This window comes from Peromyscus eremicus, chromosome 4 (assembly GCF_949786415.1).
Source record: "Peromyscus eremicus chromosome 4, PerEre_H2_v1, whole genome shotgun sequence".
NCBI lineage: Eukaryota > Metazoa > Chordata > Mammalia > Rodentia > Cricetidae > Peromyscus > Peromyscus eremicus.
The window spans coordinates 114562014-114584397 of NC_081419.1; the positions used below are offsets into that span (position 1 = coordinate 114562014).

General features: G+C 36.0%; 1 protein-coding gene across 1 annotated transcript in view; it reads left to right on the plus strand.

Moving 5' to 3' along the window:
- Positions 1 to 19928, plus strand: part of Macrod2 (mono-ADP ribosylhydrolase 2) — a 271595-nt gene extending 251667 nt beyond the window's left edge. The window contains exon 4 of the mRNA XM_059261533.1: positions 19600 to 19928. Within this exon, the coding sequence (XP_059117516.1) occupies positions 19600 to 19613 (14 nt within the window). The 3' untranslated portion in view covers positions 19614 to 19928. The remainder of the gene's footprint in view (positions 1 to 19599) is intronic.
- Positions 19929 to 22384: the final 2456 nt, after the last annotated feature.

The following is a 22384-nucleotide window of genomic DNA, read 5'->3' on the forward strand; positions in this document are numbered from 1 at the left end:
TATCGTGCTCATTAATCTGATTTGTTTTTTACAGCTATAGCATTTTCTGAAATGACTTTTTCAGCTTTTGTTGTAGACTCTTGCTCATTTTGAGCAAAAATCTCTTATACGCATATAATAAAAAATGTTTACTGTAAAATGACCTTGAAGAAAATTGATCTACTTTCTTTTTGAGGTAGGATCTTGCTATGTAGCCAATAATGTGCTGGAATTCACTATTGATCGAAGCTGGCCTCAATTTACATTGTGGTCCTCTGCCTTAGCCTCCTGCATGCTAGGATTACAGGTGTGTACTTGCATGACTAGTTTATCTGCTGAAATTTCAGATTGAAAATCTAAACCCTCAGCAAGTCTTTTGCTAAATGTATACACAATATATGTTCGTGAACTTAGAAATGCATGGAAAGTTCACAGTTGAATTCTTCACAATAGCCCCAAAATGACCCAAATGTCTTTTAGTTGAAAGATGGGCAAATACATTTGTGTAGAGTCATATAGTGGAATAATATATAACAGTGGAAGAAGCACACATATAGCAAGTATGAAAACACAAAAGTATTGCTGTGTGAAAGAAGCCAGAAGCACACAAAATATGTGATGGGCGATTCCATTTAAATAAAATTCATAAGCAGGCAAAGTTATAGTGTGAAGAAATGTGAATAAAGGTCAGCAATTAAGCAAAGGAAGCAAATGATTACTATAAAAATCAGAATCCATTTGATCAATGATTGTGGTTATGAAGGGTACTGTGTGGCACTTTACAAGTGTTTCTAGTACTCTTTTTCTTCACATAGGTGGTGGTGGTCACGCATTTACAATAACTTTATGTACAGTATGTTAACTATATTTCTCAAATATTATAAAAGCATTTACTCTACCTACTTAATGCTGGGATTCTTCTAGGGATTGATATCTATAAAAGTACTTTTCAGAATAAAAGGGATAGTGGTCTTGTGGAAGCCACTGAACAGAAAGGAAAAATCTGTGACCTGAGATTTAATTTCTTACATAGCCAAAGACTTCTTTTTGCTATATACAGACAAATATTGGTTGACTGAGATGCTCAGATCCTGAATTTTACATTCTGTTAAAAAACCCTCAATAGATGAATGGACTGTAATACTATGTGTATGTCTGTATACTATTTCTGAGTCATCCCTGGAGCTGATATAGCAGTGTACCCTGTACTTCAACACCTAGAATTTAGCTACTCTTAAATTACTCATGAAAGTATGACTGCTGGTTGTTTGAGAGAGGCCCAAACCACTCATAGATCTTTGTGTAGTATGAATTTATTTCCTCTAGAAGTAAAGTGCTCATTTACTAATGATAATATTAGCAAATACCTGCCTTAGTGTTTTCTTTGTGGGAATATATTACATGCAGCATACTGCTATATAACAAACATGTTATGTGAATCTCATAACTACTCTTGAGATCTCATTGTAATGAAAATGTTTTAGTGATTATGAATCACTAAATCTGAATAACTCAGGGAGTTATCACAAAACAATTCTTTGTTGTCAGGAAGTGTATGTCACAGTAGCTTCATTTAGTTCTAATATATAAAGTATTGAACATTCCTTTATTTGTTGGCTATATATCTTAGTCTGGCTTCTGTAGTTATGATAGAATACTACAAACTGGGTAGTTGGTGAGGAAAATAATGTCCATCACAACTTAGAGGGTGAATGCATCTCTCTTCCTGCAAAGCCAATAACATCATCATGGGCCCCACTTGCATTTCTTCATCTACCTCTGTCTCTACTGAGCTGCACCTCCACATGTCATCAACATACAAACTGGGGAATAAGTTTTCAAAACATGAACTTAGAGGAACACATTCATATTTTAGTGGCACATTTGTATAGAATAGAAAGTCATCTAAAAGAATGATAAGCTATTTATTCTCATTCTACTGATACCTTTCATATGAACTGGAGCCTTCTTTGCCCAAATGCTTATTTTGAAGCAGCGTTAAAGGTAGAGATGGTCAAATCACATATTTTGAGGACTACTTCAGCTTTTCACTAATTTCTGAAACTCGGCTAGGCCAAGTTCAAAGCCCAGTTTTTTGTTTCCAATTTCTATATGACATAAAGGAAGTTATTGAGTAAAGATCCTGGTTAATATGCAGGTAAATGAGAGAGAGGCAGTACTGTGGGTATGGTACATCATTTTTACAAGATTTTTGCTAGAAAACAATCCATTGCTAGGATATATAACTTTAATTTTAGTCAAAATTGATAGGATGTATAATTTTTCTAAGGGGAGCAAGAAATTTATAAGGAAGAGTTTTGGTTAACAAGAGATGTGTGGAACTGTTTCAATATCATCATTGCTTTTGATAGATCTGTTTAAACTGTTATAATACAGGATAATATATATAAAACAGGATAAAATATCCTGTTTGGTGAGTCATATATTTATAAGAATTTATCGATTATTCTGTATTTTCTATAATATTCCATGATCCCCTGTTCTTTATTTGTGTGGTTTCTGTTACTGTTGACTTCTAGTTTTATTCCACTAGAAGTGAATGAATGATCTGATAAGATACAGGAAAATTTCTTTTGAATTTGTTAATACTTAATTAATATTCTAAAATGCAACATTTGGGAAATTGTTTCACGGGTTGGTTGCTGAGAAGAATTGTATTCCATAGCTTTGGGTATAATACTACGCAGCGACACATTAAATCAATTTAATTAATGGCATAATTTCTCTTGGTTTCCTTTATTGATTTTTTTCCTGAATGTTCTATCTACTGATGAGAGTGGGCTATTAAAGTCACCTCTTATGGTAACTGGACCTATCTGTTCCTGTATGTTCAGTTTTTGTTTATATTGTATATGTAAATTATATCTTATATATGTATACATATTGCAATGATTATGAATTTTATGGGTTATTTCCTTTATTAATATGAGGGGTCTTCTCTATCTCTTCTCATTTTATTTGTGTGAGATACAGCAGAATTATTTGCTTGGTTTTGACTTTTGTTTGTTTGATATATTGATTTCCATCTTTTCACTCTTAATTGTATGGTTCTTTGCCAGTGCAGTATTTTTTTTTAATGGGCAAGGGGAGGATGTTCATTTATTTTGTTTTTGACAAAGTCTCACATACCCTAGACTGGCCTCAAACTCTTTATAGCTAAGGGTGGCCTTTAACAACTGATCCTTCTGCTTCTGCGTTTCAAGTGTTGGTATTGCAGGCATGCACCTTCACACCCAGTTTATGAGGAGCTGTGGATTAAACCTAGGGCTATGAGTCTACTAGGCAAGCACTCTATATAATAGGCTGTAAACAACGAATAATGGAGTCCTATTTTGAATCCAGTCATCTAGTCTACATCTTTAATTGGAGAACTAATAGCCTTTACATAAAGATACTATTGAAAGGGATGCTGATAATTGCTGTAATTTTGTTGGTGGTGGTTGTGACTGATTAGATTGTTGTTCTTTTCTACTCCCTTCTTTATTCATATATGTTTGACTGCTTTTTGTGTTGGATGCAGTTTATTCTTTCTTAGACTTTCTTTGTTCACCTATTCCTCCTGTGTATCTTATTCTTTTCTATATGCTCTTATGATTGAAACCATCCTTTTTCCTCCTGTATGTAAGATTCCTCTAAGTATCTTCTGCAGTCCTGGCTTGGGGGTCATGAACTGCTCAAATTTATGTTTATATTAAAATAACTTTTGTCTGTCAATTTTGAAAGACAGCTCTTCTATATACAGTGATCTTTCTTGGTGGTTATTTATCTAGCAACATACTCAGCTAGAGGGATACTGCTGCAAAGGTCTGGTACTCCCACTGCAGCTCACTGTTCTGTCTTTCTGGCAGTGAATCTCACTGCAAGTACAAGAACTGCATGTAGGTGGACTTTTCTTTCCTATCTGCCAATTCCCAAATAACCACTCAGAGACTAGTTTTAATTATAAATGCTCGGCCAATAGCTCAGGCTTGTTATTAGCTAACTCTTACAACATAAATCAACCCATTTATATTAATCTATATTCTGCACATGGCATTAACTCCCTTTCTTTCTTTCTTTCTTTCTTTTTTCTTTTTCTTTCTTTTTTTTTTTTTGAGACAGGATTTCTCTGTGTAACTCTGGTGCCTTTCCTGGAACTCACTCTGTAGCCCAGGCTGGCCTCGAACTCACAGAGATCTGCCTGCCTCTGCCTCCTGAGTACTGGGATTAAAGGCATGTGCCACTACCGCATGGCTTGCATTACCTCCCTTTCATCTTGCACCTCCTGTTTCCTTTCCATGTCTCAATGGTGACTCCTGTAACTTCACCCTTCCTCTTCCCAGTGTCCTCTGTGTCTTGTTGTCCTATCTATACCTTCTGCCTACCTACCATCTAGTCAGCTCTTTTATTAAACCATTCAGAATACCTTAGCAAAGACACATCTTCACAGTGTACAAAAAGATTATTCCATAACAACTACAGGTCTTCTTCTGTGGGGAGGACTGCCAGTCTCTTCTCATCGGATACCTGACTTACCTTTTGGACAAGCCTTCTTCTTCACCCTCTGGGGAAGTGTGGTGGTTGGAGATCTGTGACCTCACTGTTCAGGTTCACAGATCATTGAGTACTTTGAACTTCTCTATTTATGAAATCATATGAATAAAAGTTAAGTATCAAAAATTGTTCTTTTGTACCAATAATACATATAAATGGAGACCAGTTCTATTTATGTTGATCCATGGCCATTTTATTATTTTATCAAAAAAATGATCTTTGTATCCACTGATTTCCATATCTCCTAGTAAAGTGGATGTTTTATTTTACCAAAGATGTAAATTAGAAATATATGTGTATAATAAATAAATATGTAAATATATATTACATTCCCCTTAAAGCTGTGTGCATATGTGTACATTTGGCCGTACAACTACAGGAATATTGATTTGTTTCCATCTTTTGACACAAATTTAGAATACTTCTAATGGATACAACATGGTGTTCTCAAATCAGTTAACATATACTTATAAAGTATGAATTTTATTTGAAATCTTTGAGTTAATCTTGATCTCTTTAGATTATACATTTTTCTTATAACAAAGATTTTATTTCTACCTGTATTTATTCACATAGATAAAAGTATGTATAGAAAGCATGTTAATTTCCTATCACTTTGTAATTACCATAAGCTTCATGGTATATTATAAGTGTAGGTACATTAGCTGGCTTCTCTTCTCAGGAGACTGAAATCAAGATGTTAACCTTTTACAATCTTACCTGGAGGCCTTGAGAAAACATTGTCTCCAAGGGCATTCAAATAATTGACAATAATTAGTTCCTTGTGGCTGCTGGACTACAGTTTCTAATTTCTTGTTGGCCATCAGCAGAAAGCCATTCTCATTTCCAAGTATCTTCTCCATCTTCTTCCAGGTTCATAATCTTTCTGACTTCAATGCTACACACATTTGAAGGAGAGGATAGTGTATCAAGGTGAAAATCATTGGAGTCCATTCTTAGAATCCTGCCTACCACAGATGGAGCAGTGTATTTACGATTCTGGAATTTCCCCAAGATTGTTATTGATAAGGCACAGTATATAGGCAACTAGCTTTGCTTGAATACTTAATGTCATTATACTTATTAATTAGTGAAAATGAATTTTATATGGCTCTTTTATTTATTTTTATTCTTTTATTTTTTTTTTATTTTGCAGTACAATTCAGTTCTACATATCAGCCACGGATTCCCTCGTTCTCCCCCCTCCCGCCCCCCTCACCTTCCTCCCAGCCCACCCCCCACTCCCACCTCCTCCAGGGCAAAGCCTTCCCCGCAGACTGAGAACAACCTGGTAGACTCAGTCCAGGCAGGTCCAGTCCCCTCCTCCCAGGCCGAGCCAAGCGATCCTTCATAGGCCCCAGGTTTCAAACAGCCGACTCATGCAATGAGCACAGGACCCGGTGCCACTGCCTGGATGCCTCCCAAACAGATCAAGCCAATGAACTGTCTCATCAATTCAGTTGGTGACCCTCCAGCCATTGGTTCACAGTTCATGTGCCTCTATTCGTCTGGCTATTTGTCCCTGTGCTTTATCCATCCCTGGTCTCAACAATTCTCGCTCATATAAACCCTCCTCATTCTCACCAATTGGACTCCCAGAGAGCCACCCGGGGCCTAGCCATGGATCTCTGCATCCAGATCCATCAGTAGTTGGATGAGGTTTCTAGCATGAAAATTAGGGTGTTTGGCCATCTCATCACCAGAGTAGGTCAGTTCGGGCTGTCTCTCGACCATTGCCAACAGTCTGTTGTGGGGGTATCTTTGTGGATTTCTGTGGGCCTCTCTAGCACTTTGCTTCTTCCTATTCTCATGTGGTCTTCATTTACCATGGTCTCCTATTCCTTGTTCTCCCTCTCTGTTGTTGATCCAGCTGGGATCTCCCGCTCCCCCAAGCTCTCTTTCCCTCGACCCTCGCCCTTCACTACCCCCACTCATGTCCAGGCTGTTCATGTAGATCTCATTCCATTTCTCTGTCATTGGGCGATCCCCATGTCTTTCTTGGGGTCCTGTTTTTCAGGTAGCCTCCCTGGTGATGTGAGTAGCAGTCCAGTCATCCTTGTTCCACATCTAGTATCCTCCTATGAGTGAGTACATACCATGTTTGTCTTTCTGAGTCTGGGCTACCTCACTCAGGATGATTTTTTCTAGATCCATCCAATTGTCTGCAAACCTTATGATGTCATTGTTTTTCTCTGCTGAGTAGTATTCCATTGTGTATATGTACCACATTTTGTTTATCCATTCTTCAGTTGAAGGGCATCTAGGTTGTTTCCATGTTCTGGCTATTACAAACAATGCTGATATCTGACAGAGGACTGATATCCAGAATATATAAGGAACTCAAGAAATTAGACATCAAAATGCCCAACAGTCCAATTAAGAAATGGGCTATAGAACTAAACAGAGAATTCTCAACAGAGGAAACTCAAATGGCTGAAAGACATTTAAGGAATTGCTCAACATCCCTAATCATCAGGGAAATGCAAATCAAAACAACTCTGAGATACCACCTTATGCCTGTCAGAATGGCTAAGATCAAAAACACTGAAGACACCTTATGCTAGAGAGGATGTGGAGCTAGGGGAACTCTCCTCCACTGCTGGTGGGAATGCAAGCTTGTACAACCACTTTGGAAATCAGTATGGCACTTTCTTAGAAAATTGGGAATCCATCTCCCCCAAGATCCAGCTATACTACTCTTGGGCATATACCCAAGGAATGCTCAACCACACCACAAGAGCACTTGTTCAGCTATATGGCTCTTTTAAATGTGTTATTTTCAATGTTAGGATTGTCTTGAAGATTATCTTAAATTTATAAAAAAAAATTGATTTTTTTCTACATTCATTCAAAGATTGTTAAAAATTTTATTAAGAAGGGTTCAGTAACCTGATTCTTACTACAAAGGCCTTTTCCTCCAATGTGTTGTCGGCAGAGAGGAGAAAAGAGTTGCTTACTGAGGCCTGTGTTAGGGTGAAAGCAGAATGTCTTGTGATTAAACTGAATTTCACAGAGAATGTCCTTCGGAGTAACATGACACTGCTGTGCATTTTTTTTTTTCTGTGAATCTTGTCTATTTTTATGGCTTCCTCAAGTCCTGTTCTACCAGTCATTTTCCAACTGGCAACGCTGAAGCTCTTGGGAAACGAACAACTGAAAGGTCAGTTGCCTTTTCTCTCTGTTTGACTTTAGCTACAGAAACCTAAAAAGCAGCCACTGTGCACCAAGAAAGTTTGCTTTCCACAGGTAAAATGATGGCATCCACAGTAGTCACAATTCTTTTGTCCTCCCCCTGAAAAGTCACATTCACGTTCAATGTCCTTAGGAAAAGCTATCATGTGTGTTCCTCAGTTCATCTTTGCTGTATTTGGCTTCCATTCTTTGAAGAGATAAGTTCCAGACAGGATATACTTCTTTGTGGTACTTTCTAATGACTGAATTACCCTTTGGCTGACTCCACCATTTGAGGAGCCCTTTGACTGATCCATTTCCTTTATAACTAGTACTTAATATGCATCAAAATTGTATCTTCTCTAAAGCTTATAGGCTTCCATTCAACATCGTTCCAAATATGTCTTTTAATGAGTCAAGCCTCTCTGACATCTCTCCCTATTCTCGTCCCACAGCGCCCATACATTTAAAGTTACATTCAGCAGAGCAAAGTTTCCCAATACAGCCATACAGTGGCTTATTCATAGAGTGTGCTGGGAATCGTCTGATGAAGGATAAGGGGCAACGATGTCATAGTCCTTTCTATGATTCTTTTGTGTGAATTCAACATCTACATTGATGCCCCTTGAAATAGTTTGACCTCTCAGTTCTGTGACCCCCATCTTTTTATCACTTACAAGGATGAACACATTTTGAGTCTCTTTATTCTCTACCACTTGACTTCTAAGATAAAGAAATGTAAATTTCTTTATTATTGAGACATTTTCTATTCTCTTATTACTTATGAGTATGAATTTCCCTGTCATACTGTGTAGGTAAGAAAAACTGCCATTATCCTGAATAGGTTGACTTCTAGATTACTATTCACCATAGAGGGGAGTCATTGGAAATTTTATGTTCATTGCAGACTGTTTTTTCAAAGCTTCATGTGAACTGAGCCTAATATTCCAAACACATTCTGCCCAGCTCAGTAGACTAGGCTGCTCCCTTCCTTGATGTATACATTATACTTTCCAAAGCTTAACTTAGTGTCCATTCTTTAGCCAAAATAGACGTTGGCAATTGTGTAGTGAAGGATATTTCCTGTTTTTTTAAATGTATCTTCAGTATGTTATTTCAAGAGCTCTTCATTATCCCTTGTTTCCTTTCCTTCACCCTCCAGACTCTTGATCACTTCAATCTAGCTACCCATCTCTTTCCCCCTTACCTGCAGGCTGCTTAACACTGCTTTAACGATCATATGCTTTTTTTTTTTTAAAAAAAAAATTGTTTTGTATGCTTTTGCTTTGCCTATAAAAGATTTAGTAGTTCTTCAGGACCTTAGAACCATTATACAAATCTACATGTGGTTAACCACCCCATGATTTTACATTAGACCCCATGCAGGCTCCTTGTTCTGGGCCTTTGCACTGGTGATTTCTTCTGTCTCAGCTCTTCTACTACACTGGAAATTTGGTTGTATGTATTCTAATGTATGGTCATGCCAAAAGTTAAGATCCTGTAAAGACATATGCTTTAAATTTTTACTTTAACTGATTTTTAAGCTCAAATTATCATCAATCTAGGGTTTCTAAGTTTACTCTGTTTAAAATATGGAGTTCTTGTTCTCCCCCCTCCCGTCCTCCTCACCTTCCCCCCAGCCCACCCCCCATTCCCACCTCCTCTAGGGCAAAGCCTTCTCCGCGGACTGAGATCAACCTGGTAGACTCAGTCCAGGTAGGTGCCCTCCTCCCGGGCTGAGCCAAGCGATCCTGCATAGGCCCCAGATTGTGGCTGATATGTAAAACTGAATTGTATTGCAAAATAAAAATAAAAAAAATTACTTTATAATGTATTCTTCTACATGTATATATAATTGACAATAAAATGTTTCGAAATCAAAAAAAATATGGAGTTCTATCACATTCTATTCCCTTCCTTTGCCTTTTTTTTTTTCTTCACAAGACCTATGTATTTACTAGGCAAATTTCTCTTGTTCACTTATTTCATTATCTTCCTAGTTCTTACAGAATGTTAAGATCATGGTTGCTCAAATATACAGCTTTATGTCACCTAATAATGGAGATAAATTCTGAGAAATATTCATTAGGCATCATAGCATCTGCTTATACAGCCCTCAAGAGTTGTATAACCCTACTACACCCTTAGGCTACATAGTATAACCTGTGACTCTGAGATACAAACCTGTACAACATGTTAGTATACTGAATATTGTCAGAAATGAAAATCTAAGTATTTATGCATATAAGTTTAGAAAACGTTCAGTAAAATGTTATATAAAAGGTCAAAAACAGTATTCTTGAATAGGGTACATATCAGGATTGGAGCTCAGAGGTCTAGAAGTTTCTATGAGTGAGTCAGTGAGTGAATGGTGAGCAAATATGAAGGTGTGGGACATAATTGTTCACTACTGTGAACTCTATAAATACTATACACTTTGGCTCCACTAAACTTAATTATTTTCCTCTTTAAATAATATAACATTAGCTTACTATAATTTTTTTCATTTTATAAATGTTTAATTTTTAAAGTTTGTCGACTCTTTTAGTAATAACATAGATTAAAAATACATGGAGCTATGCAAATATATTTTCTTTATTCTGTAAGCTTTTTCTATGTTATATTTTACTTTAAAATATTTCTTTTTGAAAACTGAGACACACATACAATATTAGTTTCTGCCTGAACACATTCAAGACCATAATTATCATTATCTTCCTGCTTCACAGCTTGTATTCCTGGGAAGACCTCAGGGCAACAATATAGTGGTGGCACCATCTCCTATGATGCCAGAGCTGCCTTCCAGAGTGTTTCCTGGGGACCTTCCAGGACTGCTTTATAGTTACTTGTTTTTTGTGAGAGGCAGTGCACATTAAAATAATAATAAAATATAATAGTAAGCATATTAATTGGTAATATGGCACTTTATTATTATTACCAAGTATTTTATATATATTATATATATATTTTTATATATATATATATATTACATAATTGCATGTGATACACTTTTCAGAGGCTGGCAGGACAATAGATTTGTTTATGGCAGTGTGGTCACAAACACATGAGTAATGCATTGTACTAAGATGTTACAGTGTTTACTACACTACTGTGCAATAGGCATTTTTAGCTCCATTACAATTTTATGGGATCACTACGGATATATGGTCCATTGTTGACTGAGGTGTTTGTATGTGGCACATGACTCTTTGTGTGTGTGTGTGTGTGTGTGTGTGTGTGTATAAAACCATATACACATTATAGAATGTATAATATGATAATTGCAACCAAAATTCAAGGTGAGATTTCTATGAAAAGTATTTATATGGAGAACTTAGAGGAGATTCTAAAGAACTACAGAATTTAAGGAGTCAGCGGTATTACTATTTTTCTTAGCTGTTTTTATTTGCTGCCATAGGGCCTGGAATATAATTTGACAAATTCCTATTAAAATATTATTTTTTACCATTAGAAAGTGATTTTTTTTTGCCTTAACGTTTTAGGGAAAAATAATGGTCTGATAAAAAATTTTTGACTTTCGAAGTGCTAACCAAACTTGTAGAGATGCACTTGTCTTTTTGTGTGTACCTCAGAAAATTGATACTCTTGGTAGTTGTATATAAAATGTGAAACTTTATTCTGTATCTGTCTTATTTATCCTAAGAATCTGAACTATTTGCATTCTCTCCTTTATTGGTACATTATAGGGACAGATAGTCCTTCTACAACTCATGCTGGAATTTAATTACCAATAGAACAGTACTAAGAGATGGGAATATTCAGAGCTTATTGTCATGAAGGAACTGTCATTATTGTGAGAGTGTGTAAATTATCAAGAGAGTAGATGAGCAATCATGAGAGTAATTTTTTGTACTTTTTAAAAAATGATTTTGTTATATTGCTTCTGTCTGCCATGTGTACTCATTTGCCTTTGACTTGTCTCAGTTACTTTTCTGTTGCTGTGAAGAGACACCATTAAACAAAGCCACCTATAAAAGACAACATTCATTGGGACTCATGGTTCCAAAGGGTTAGAATCCATGGTAGGGAGCATGGCAGCAGGTAAGCAAGCATAGCACTAGAACTGTAGGTGAGAGCTTGATCCACAGGCACAAGACAGAGAGGGAGAGAGGGAGAGGGGAGAGAGAGAGAGAGAGAGAGAGAGAGAGAGAGAGAGAGAGAGAGAGCCAAAGCCTAGTGTAAGGTCTCCTCCAACAAAGCCACACCTGCTAATCCTTCCCAAACGGTTCAATAACAACCACCACAAGACTTTAAAACACGTGATAATGCAGCATGAAGGCCCTCTCTGGGTATTGACACAGTGATTTTAGATTTCTAAACTTCCACAACTTAGAACCATATATATATGGTGTGGTGGTATTGTGTTCCCCAAAATATTGTGCACCCTAATAAACTTATCTTGAGTCAGAGAACAGAACAGCCACTAGATACAGAGGCTAGAAAATGGTGGCACTCACACCTTTAATCCTAGCCTTCTGGAGGCATGGATCTCTGTGAGTTCAAGGCCACACTGGAAATAGCCAGGCATGGTGACACACGCCTTTAATCCCAAAAAGTGAGCCTTTAATCCCAGGAAGTGAGGGCAGAAAGCAGAAAGGTATTTAAGGCATGAAGACCAGAAACTAGAAGATTTTGGCTGGTTAAGCTTTTAGGCTTCTAGCAGCATTCTGGATGAGGACATAAAGGCTTCCAGTCTGAGGAAACAGGATCAGCTGAGGAATTGGCGAGGTGAGGTGGCTGTGGCTTGTTCTGTTTCTCTGATCTTCCAGCATTCACCCCAATACCTGGCTCCAGGTTTGATTTTATTAATAAGACTCTTTAAGATTCATGCTACAATATGGTTTTATATATGTGTGTGAGCCATATATATGTATGTGTATATATTGCTCACATATATGCATATATATGGATATATAAGTATATACATATATGTGTATATATATGAGCCATATATCTCTATATAGACATATTTAATAAAATTATAGCAGAACCACTTCCAAATCTAGAGAGATACATGAAATCCAAGTACACAAGGCATTTAGAACAACAAGTATGTGTGTACAGATAAAACTCCCCATGCTAAAATAAATCAAATACTGGAAGTAACAAGAGAAAAATACCCACTTATGAAGGTAAACTGAGCAGACCTCTCAACAGAAGCTCTAAAATCCAAGAAGCATGCAAAGATTTATTTCATGCCCAGAGAATAAATAGCCGAGAAACAGATTTCTATAATCCAGAAAATCATCATTTAAAATCGGTGGAGAATTAAAGATCTTCCCAGATAAGCATAAACTAAAGCAATTCATGATTTCTAAGTCAGTACTCCAAAAGACTGTAAACAAATCCTGTCTACAGACAAGAAAAATAATAATACAAACCAAAGAGCTCAAGCAAGAAAAGTTGGTGGGATGAATAATAATAATAGATAGATAGATAGATAGATAGATAGATAGATAGATAAATAAATAATTAGAAAATAATGAAACATGTTCAGCTCAGTTTATGGATAAACTTCTACGATGAATAATGGTGAAAGACAAAAGTAGCACTTGAATCAACTAGGGAAAAAAATAATGATCAATCAGTACTTCTCAGTAATCATCCTAGATGTAACTTCTTTTAACTCCCCAATTAAAAGGTGAAGACTAGCTGATTGGAAGAAATACAGTATCCAAGTTTTTGTTGTCTGCATGTCACTGGCAAGCTCACAGAGACTGAAAGTAAAAGTCCAGGAAGTAACATACTAAGCAAGTAGAATCTGAGAGCCTGCAGGACCCACCCCAAATCAGTCACATTATAATTTATAATTAAAATAGTTTATTTCAATGAATATAAATGATAGTTCCTATTTGAATTGTAGAAAGTACTTGTGGTCTAGAAAGATAAAACGAAAGAACCACACATTAACCAAAATAGCAACAAATAACCCCTGACATACACACACATAAAACATATGAAATAATGAACATAAGATAATTTCATAACAAATAGTCCTGGGAATTCTGATATATTGATGATAAGAGATCCTTAAGGAAATTGACAAATGAGAAAAAAATTAGAGAAATAATAAAAGTCCAAGCTGTAGAAAAGCTTGCATTTAACTGGTTATGGTGAAATATGTCTGTAATCCCAGCATGATGAAGAGTTCCAGACAAACTTGAGACTCCACTGTGAGAATCTGTCTCAAAAAAAAAAATAATAAAAGACAAAAACAAAAAAAAGAAGAAAGAAAAAATTCTGTCTTAGATCTAAAGGACTAATCAAATTCTAAGCTGCATAAATGAACAAAAACCCTAATCATATCGTAGTGGTGTTTCTCAGATGTGAAATTAAAGGAAGTGCCTACCTCATTTTCAGGCACAGAGATAGCTAACCTACAAAGGCAGATGACTGAGAAAGCCTACCAGTGTTTTCTGGGAGAAAGCACTGTGCACTCTAACCAGGGTAGATTTAAATAGGGAAGTGATCATGAGCTCAAGTAAGGTGAGGAGGATAACAACCAACTGTGAACATGGATATTTTAACATTTATTGTTAATTCAAAAGCCATGATAATAACATAGCTAGAATGCTAGTTTGGTGTTGGAAAAAAGGTCACTACATTTATGATAAGAAACAATCCATTCAACAATATAATAATTGTAAATGTATGCACTAAATGTTGGTACACCTCAATTTAATAAAACAAATATGATTGTACATGAGGAATAGATAGACCTACATACAACAACAATGAGTAGCTTTAATACCCCACTTTCATCAATATATTTGTCTTAGGTTTCCTATTGCTATGAAGATACACCATAACCACAGCAACTCTTATAAAGAAAACATTTAATTTTCAGAGGTTTAGTCAATTATCATTATGGCAGGAAGCATGATGGTACACAGGCAGACATGGTGCTGGAGAAGAAGCTGATAATTCTACATCTTGATCAGCAAGCAGCAGAAAGAGAGAGTAAAACTGGGCCTGGATTGAGCTTCTGAAACCTCAAAGCCCACCCACAATGACACACTTCCTCCAACAAGACACACCTACTCCAACAAAGCCACACCTCCTAATAGTTCCAATCCCTATGTGCCTGTGGGGGGTATTTTCATTCAAACAACCACAATATTTATAATTCTGACAAACTCATATCCAACCCAACCAAAAGAGAGGGACGATATGCATTTTAAAATTAGGGGGAAAGGGAGACAGTGAAATCTAGGATCATTAAAGAGAATATACTCCAAAAAACTGTAAATATCTTGAATAAATTTCTATCCATATATTACTTATTAAAATTTGAACAATTATAATGAACAAAGAGATCGATAATAAGCACTTGGTTTGAAGTGACCACTCAATACAAATAAATAAATAAATAAGTCCACCAAGGATCAGGTGGATTCACTGTCTAGTTATATCAGATAATTTAAAAACTAAAATAAGTGCTTCTTAAATCCTCTACAGAGTAAGTAGAAAGGGAAGAAATACTTCTAAAATTATAGAAAGACATAACAAAATAAAGAAATTTTAAAAGATTTATTTATTATGTATACAATGTTTTACCTGCATGTGTTCCTGCAGGCCTGAAGAGGGCTCCACATTTCATTATAGATGGTTGTGAGCAACCATGTGGTTTCTGGGAACTGAACTCATGACCTCTGGAAGAGCAGCCAATGCTCTTAACATCTGAGCCATATCTCCAGCCCAAAATAGAGATTTTGTAAATCAATTTCTTTGATAAACACAGACATAATTCCCATTAAAATACTTTCAACCAATCATCAACACATGAAAAAGATCATATACCATGATTAAGTTGACTTCATTTTATGGGTGCAAGGACTGTTCAAAATGTGCACTCTAATGATCACAATATAGCAGATATGTAAGTTCAGGAACAAAAATTGTGTGATAATCTCAACACATGCAGATATAACCTTCAAATAAATTCAGCATTCATTTATATTAAAAGGTCAACAAACTGAAGTGATAAGGATTATACATCACAAAAAGGTCATGTATAACAAATTTAAGGCTGATGTTACACTTAATGGAGAAAAATTGAAGACATTTTCTTTATATCAGAAACAAGACAAGGCTGTCAACTCTCTGTACTCATATTTAACATAGTGCTTAAATAGGCAAGGCTAAGAGAGAAATGGGGACAGAAACAGAAAAGGAAAAGTTTAAAATATCCCTTTTCTTAGATGGCACAGTACTGTACATAAAAGACACTCAGGATGCCGTCAAATCATAGTATCCTTAGATCTAATAAACATTTGCTGTAGTGGGACATAGCATCAGGGTACAAAAATCAGAAAAATTTCCAACAACAAACTTTTGGAAAAGAAATCAGGAAAATGATTTTATTTATAGAAGACTAAAAATGGAAAAACCAACTAACCAAGCAAGCAAATTAAGACAAAAAATGAAAAAGCCTAAGAAGGAGATGGAAGACTGCTACAATAAAAACTATAGAACACTGAAGAAAGAAATTTTAACTCACCAGATGAATGAATGGTTTACATATTCATGGATAAGCTGAATTAATATTGCAAAATATATGCTACTAAAACAATCACAGATTCAAGACAGTCTATATCAATATTCTAATATCAGTCTTTGTAGAAAGAGAAAAAAAAGCCCCCTAAAAATGGAAACACGGTAGATTCTTACTAGCTGTTTCTTGCCTGCCAGTTAATGGGGTTTAGCACCACTGTGGAATTCCATCCCTGGATCTGTCTGTGGTCTGTGAGAGATTATATGGATAATTATAAAAAATTATCTTCTGTTGTAAGATGAATCTTAAAAGGTCTCATTAATTTAAAAAAAAAGTGACACCAGATATGGGGTAAAAGCTGCATACTAAATGTATGCAGTACCATCCAATGGATTGGGGTTCAGGACTGAATGAAAAAGAGGAAGCCAGCTGAACACAGGCTTTCATTACTCCATGCTGCCTAACTGAGAGTATGTGACCAGCAGCTTCCTGCTTAGGTCACCATGACTGCCATGACATGATGGACTATACTCTTGAATACTGAGCCAAAATAAGCCCTTTTTGCCTTAAATTGTCCTTTTCATGTATTTTTTCCCCACAATGCTTACAGTAAAGAATAGTCTAAGCAATTTTAGTAACAAAAACATTATGGTACTGACACAGACAGACATACAGATCAGTGGACTAGAATGTGAGACCTTGGTATAAACCACAGAGCTACAGGTGTCTGGTTCTTGAAAAAGGTGCCAATCACATATTGGAGAAAGGCAGCCTTTTCAACACATGGTTCTGGCATAACTGAATATACATACACAAATGACTAAAATTAGACTGTTATCTTACAATCTGCACAAAAAGTTCAAAATGGATCAAGGATATGAACGTAAGACTTCAAACACCAAAACTGCTAGAGGAAACACAGAAAACAATTCAAGATGTAGTCATAGGAGAAGGACCCCATAACTCAGGAAATAATGACATGAATTAACAAGTAGATAGTGTGAAATTAAATAAAAAAAAAAAACTCCTTCCCAGTAAAGGATACAATGGATAATGTAAAGATGATCTACAGAACAGGACAGAATGTTTGCCAACTCTCTATCTGACAAATATTTATTCTGCACAATACACAAGTGACAACAACAGAACACCAAAAGAACAAGTAATCCAATTAAAAATGGGCAGATGAAGTAAACGGGTATTCTTAAAGGAAGTACAAATGGCCAATAATTACAGGAAAAAAATGTTCAACACCAGCTACCAAATCAAAACTACACTGGGATTTCAATTTAACCTAATCCGAATAGATACCATCAAGAAAACAGCAACATGTGGTGGCACATCTCTTTGATCTCAGCAATTGGGAGGCAGAAGCTAGTAGATCTCTGTGAGTTCAAGACCAGCTTGGTCTACATAGCAAGTTCCATACCAGCCAGTGCTTCATAGTCTAATAAGTAAATAAATAGTAAAAAAAAAAAAAATCAACAAATGCTTGTAAGAAGGGGAGAGAAAAGGAAGCCTTATGAACTACTGGTGGGAATATGAATTCATACTGCCACTATGGAGACCAGTATGAAGTCTCCTCAAGTCAGAATATCAGAATAATAAAAAATTATCTTCTGTTGTAAGATGAATCTTAAAAGGTCTTCTTAATTTAAAAAAAAAAAATGATACCAGATATGGGGTGAAAGCTGAAAGATCAGAGAAACAGAAAAAGCCACAGCCAACCTCACCTCGCCAACTCCTCAGCTGATCTTGTTTCCAGGAATTCTCAGACTGAAAGCCTCTGAGTCCTCACCCAGAAGGGATCTCAACTGAACTGCCTAAAAGCCTCTAGTTCCCAGTCCTCACACCTTATATACCTTTCTGCTTCCTGCCAAAACTCCCTGGGATTAAAAGCATGCGCCCTTACCAAGCAAAGTCATGAGATCTCAAGTGCTGGGATTATAGATGTGTGCCTCCATGCCTGGCTCTGTTCCAAGTGTGGCCTTGAACTCACAGAGATCCAGATGGATCTCTGCCTATCAAGTGATAGGATTAAAGGCATGTGTACCACCACTGTCTGGCCTCTATGTCTAATCTAGTGGCTGTTCTGTTCTCTGACCCCCAGATAAGTTTATTAGGTTACACAATATATCAACCACATTCTACCTTCACATCTATGGCATCCCTCTCTCCTAATTCTGTTTTGAGATTCAGAAGATAAATTAGTTTATAGATAGAAAGTTAAAATGTAGTAAATCATCAGTATTCATTGGTAATTTGTCTTCCCCCATGAAGGAGGAGCCCCCTCAAGAGTACATATAGGGAAATATGAGCCTAGGCTAGAGACCAGGGAGCATAACATTGGAGGAATTGCTGGGGTTGTTTCTCCCCACCCTCATCCCCATCTTCCTCCCCCTCTTGTTTTTAATGACTTCTCTCTCTACCTAGTTCCTACTTGCTATTGTTTCCCTAGATTCCATCTCTGACTTTGAATTTATTTCATCTCTTGTGCTGGAGTACTTACCTACATGAAGTTCTTATATTTGTGATTACTCACATGGTATCTTTTCCTTCATATCTCAAACCTCCTGTATTCTCAAGGTGAGGGTCAGCTAATACTTTTTTTTCCCCAGAGTCATGGGTATTTCCCTCTATTATATAATTTTTGAAACTTTTTTCTTTTCATTTTATGAAGTCATTAGCTTTTTGAAATCACACCATTTTTCATTTATGTATTCCCCAAGATTTGCTACCTAGAATATGATAATCACTCATTACTTTTTATCATATGTGAGTGTATGAATCCTTTCTAGATGTTGTGAACTTTATTCAGGTGTTTTTCAAGTAAAACTTTGGTAAGTATCCTATCATTCACTGGCTCAAGAAATTATGTCTTATATACAAATCTAGCATAAGGATTGTCAAACTCTGAACTTTAAGTGTGTCCAAATCTCATAAAACAGTAAAGTGGGATGAGAACTAGGACTTTCCACCTTCCAGAAGGCGCTTCATGTATCCCTGTTTTACCATGTATTCATAACCTTTTGCATTACCAGTGGTTTCTGAAGTTTGGGACATAAAAACCCAAGCCAAACAGCAACCAAAAAGACTCTATAAAACCCCAGGAGCCCAGCATGGTGGCCCACACCTTTAATCTCAGCACTCGGGAGACAGAGGCAGGTGAAATTCTGTGAGTTTGAAGTCAGCCTGGTCTACAGAGCAGTTCCAGGATAGCCTGGGCTACACAGAGAAACCATGTCTGAAAAAACAACAACAAAAACTCTTTAAAAAACAAAAAGCAGGGATTTGTCTTCATTCTGTTTCTGGTGTTTCTTGTTATTCATTTTGGTATATTATTTCATCATTTTCATCCATTTCTAATTTTTCTTTTGTAGATATTCAGTTATAATCTCAAAGAACAACACTGATGGCAGAAGAGCAGTGATTACACTGGGTGATAAAGTAGGGTGGGTGATTATTCTGCACACTAAAGTTGACAGTATTCATCTGGAAGATAAACAGTCACAACAAATCAGACAGAAAAACTGTGTTCCAAGTAGCTTTTCCAGCTCTATGGTGATTGGAGTCATTCTGTGTACTGTGAGGAGCAGCCCAAATGCTGTATAGTGCTCAGAGAGAAAATTCCTATCTGCTAGCACAATGTGATGACTGCAACAGCTTGCCCAGAGCAAAACTGACTGTAATAAAAACTTCTAGGTTGGAACATAGTGATGTCATTTGTGTTACTGCCTTTCTAAGTTGTCTCTGTGTCATGTCAACCCTAAGCAAACAGATATTAGTTTGGGAGCCTCAGAAAGCTCTGTCATTAGGCATTGCCGAATTACAGCATCAATTTTTTACAGAGTATATCAGCTGAAGTCTTGGTGAGCAGTGGAGTCTAGATTTTAAGCAGCTCAAGGCGTTGGGGGTTAAAATGGTTTTTGTCTCCTGACTTTGTATTGAATTCACTTTAAGAAATGCCATTCTGTAACATAGTCATTAGTTTTCAAGACTCAGTGAGTTGCTTGGCTTCTGTATTCTATAACAGTATTAAATAAGGAAAGATGAGCTGATCATATCATCCTGGTACTCAAGAAAATATGAAAGAAGTCTCAAAGAGAAATGACTATCCCTATCTCATAAACGGTCAGTCCACTTTAGCAAATCACTTGTGGATTTGCTCTAAAAAAAAAAAAAAAACAAAAAACAAAAAACAAAAAACAAAACAAAACAAAAAAACGGCTATGCAGAAGGCTGCATACATCTCTACAAATTATGGTGTGTGTGTGTAGAGTTTTCCCACTTTAAATCCATAGAGTCATCACTGGAAATAGCCTGTGTCTTGGTTTGTAGAAATGTACCAAAAAAAAAAAAAAAAAAAAAAAAAACAAAAAATACCAAAAACAAAAAAGGAAAAGAAAAGAAAGAATAGGAAAGAAAAAGGTAAGATATGAGTAATAAGTCCTGCATCTCATCTCAGTGTCCATCCAATGGCTCTTTCTCACTGGGAAAGCACACACATTCTTCATTTGTCAGCCTTGAACTAGCATTCTGCCAGCACTCCCCCTTGAGCTGCCGGTGCCCTTATTTTCCTCATAGTACTCTTCTATAGCATCTTTCTCAAGACCTCCATTTAGAAGTAGCACTTGGAACTTCAGCCATTCTGTTATTGTGTTCTTGAATTATTATTTTTTTTTTATTGAGCAAAATGAAGAGGATCTAAAACAAATTTTCTTTGATGGAGACCATAGTTGCTTCTTTAAGGTAAGTTTCTGTGTAGCCTTGCTGTACTACTAAAAAAAAAAAAATGAAGCCTCAAGTAATTTCCTTAAAGAAAGGAATGATTTCCCTAGTCATAAAATGAATCAGTATTTTTATTAGGAAAATTTTGAAGTAAGAATAATATAGTGAAAAAAGTGAACCTATTACTGTGCTAATAACGTGTTAGGAATAGTTGTATCAACACTAAGTGCCCCTTCATTTTTCTAACACTGGGGGCAGTGGGTAAATGAAAATGCTCATACTTTGTGCTTGTTTTCTGGGCAATATTTTAAGTAATATCTATTAGATGACTTTTTTAGCACTTGTGCTCAAGAACCTGAAATGTTGAGTGGCTATCATGACTCATTAAATTCTATTTATTCCAAACCTGTGTATACAGCTAGTAACTCTCTACCTAGAAATTGCCAAGGACTGGCTAATTATTTCATTGTTTTACCTAATGATTTCACTGTACTATTGTATGTGTATGTGTGTGTGTATGTATGTATGTATGTATGTATGCATGTATTATAGTTTAAGATCCAAAGATATATGTCAACAAAAACAGATAGACTTCTTGATCCACTTGCTCATGAAATTCCTAATTATCTATACTGAAAAAATATGTACATTTGCTGTACTGTAGTTAGTATGCATGTTTCATTCAGTGGATACTGTTTATGGTTTCAGTGCACTCAAATTTCTTTTTTTGTGTGTATTCTGCTAGATTTTAGGTGTCTCATGTATATAGGTTGTTCATGTATGGAGTATGTTTTAGGGTATAGGTTGTTCATGTAAGAAGTATGTTTTGGGATATAGGTTGTTCATTTATGGGATATGTTTTAGAGTATAGATTATTCATGTATAGGGTATGTTTTGGGGATAGGTTTGGGGTTTTGAAGGAATAGAATTTTATTTCTTTTTATCTTTTATTTTCAAAAATTCATGTTCACATATGTGATAATTTTACACAAACTGTGTTTTCTTTTTCAATACTAATGTTCAAAAAGATAAAGGAAAAAGAATGGTTGTACCCTTTTAATTATTTTTTGTAGTGAATTTGTTATTTGAATATTCTTAAACATTTTTAGCCACTTAGCCATGACAGTAGCATTATAAATAACTACAATACACCTTTCAATGAACCAGAATTCCTGGCCACCCTTGTCTCTATATCCTGATGTCCTCTGGCCTAGTAACATAATTATGTGTGTCTTTGCTAATGGTACACATGCTTCTGCTGGTCACTCTCATCTTTCCCGTGATTTTTACATCTAAGAAGATCATTTTTCAATTAACTTCCATATGCTGTTACATGAGTTACATTTTTAACATAAGCTCAGTTGTCCCTCAGTTATTCAGTACTGAGAAATAGTAACATATTTGTGACTGAAAAATCATTTTGACATTCCTATATAC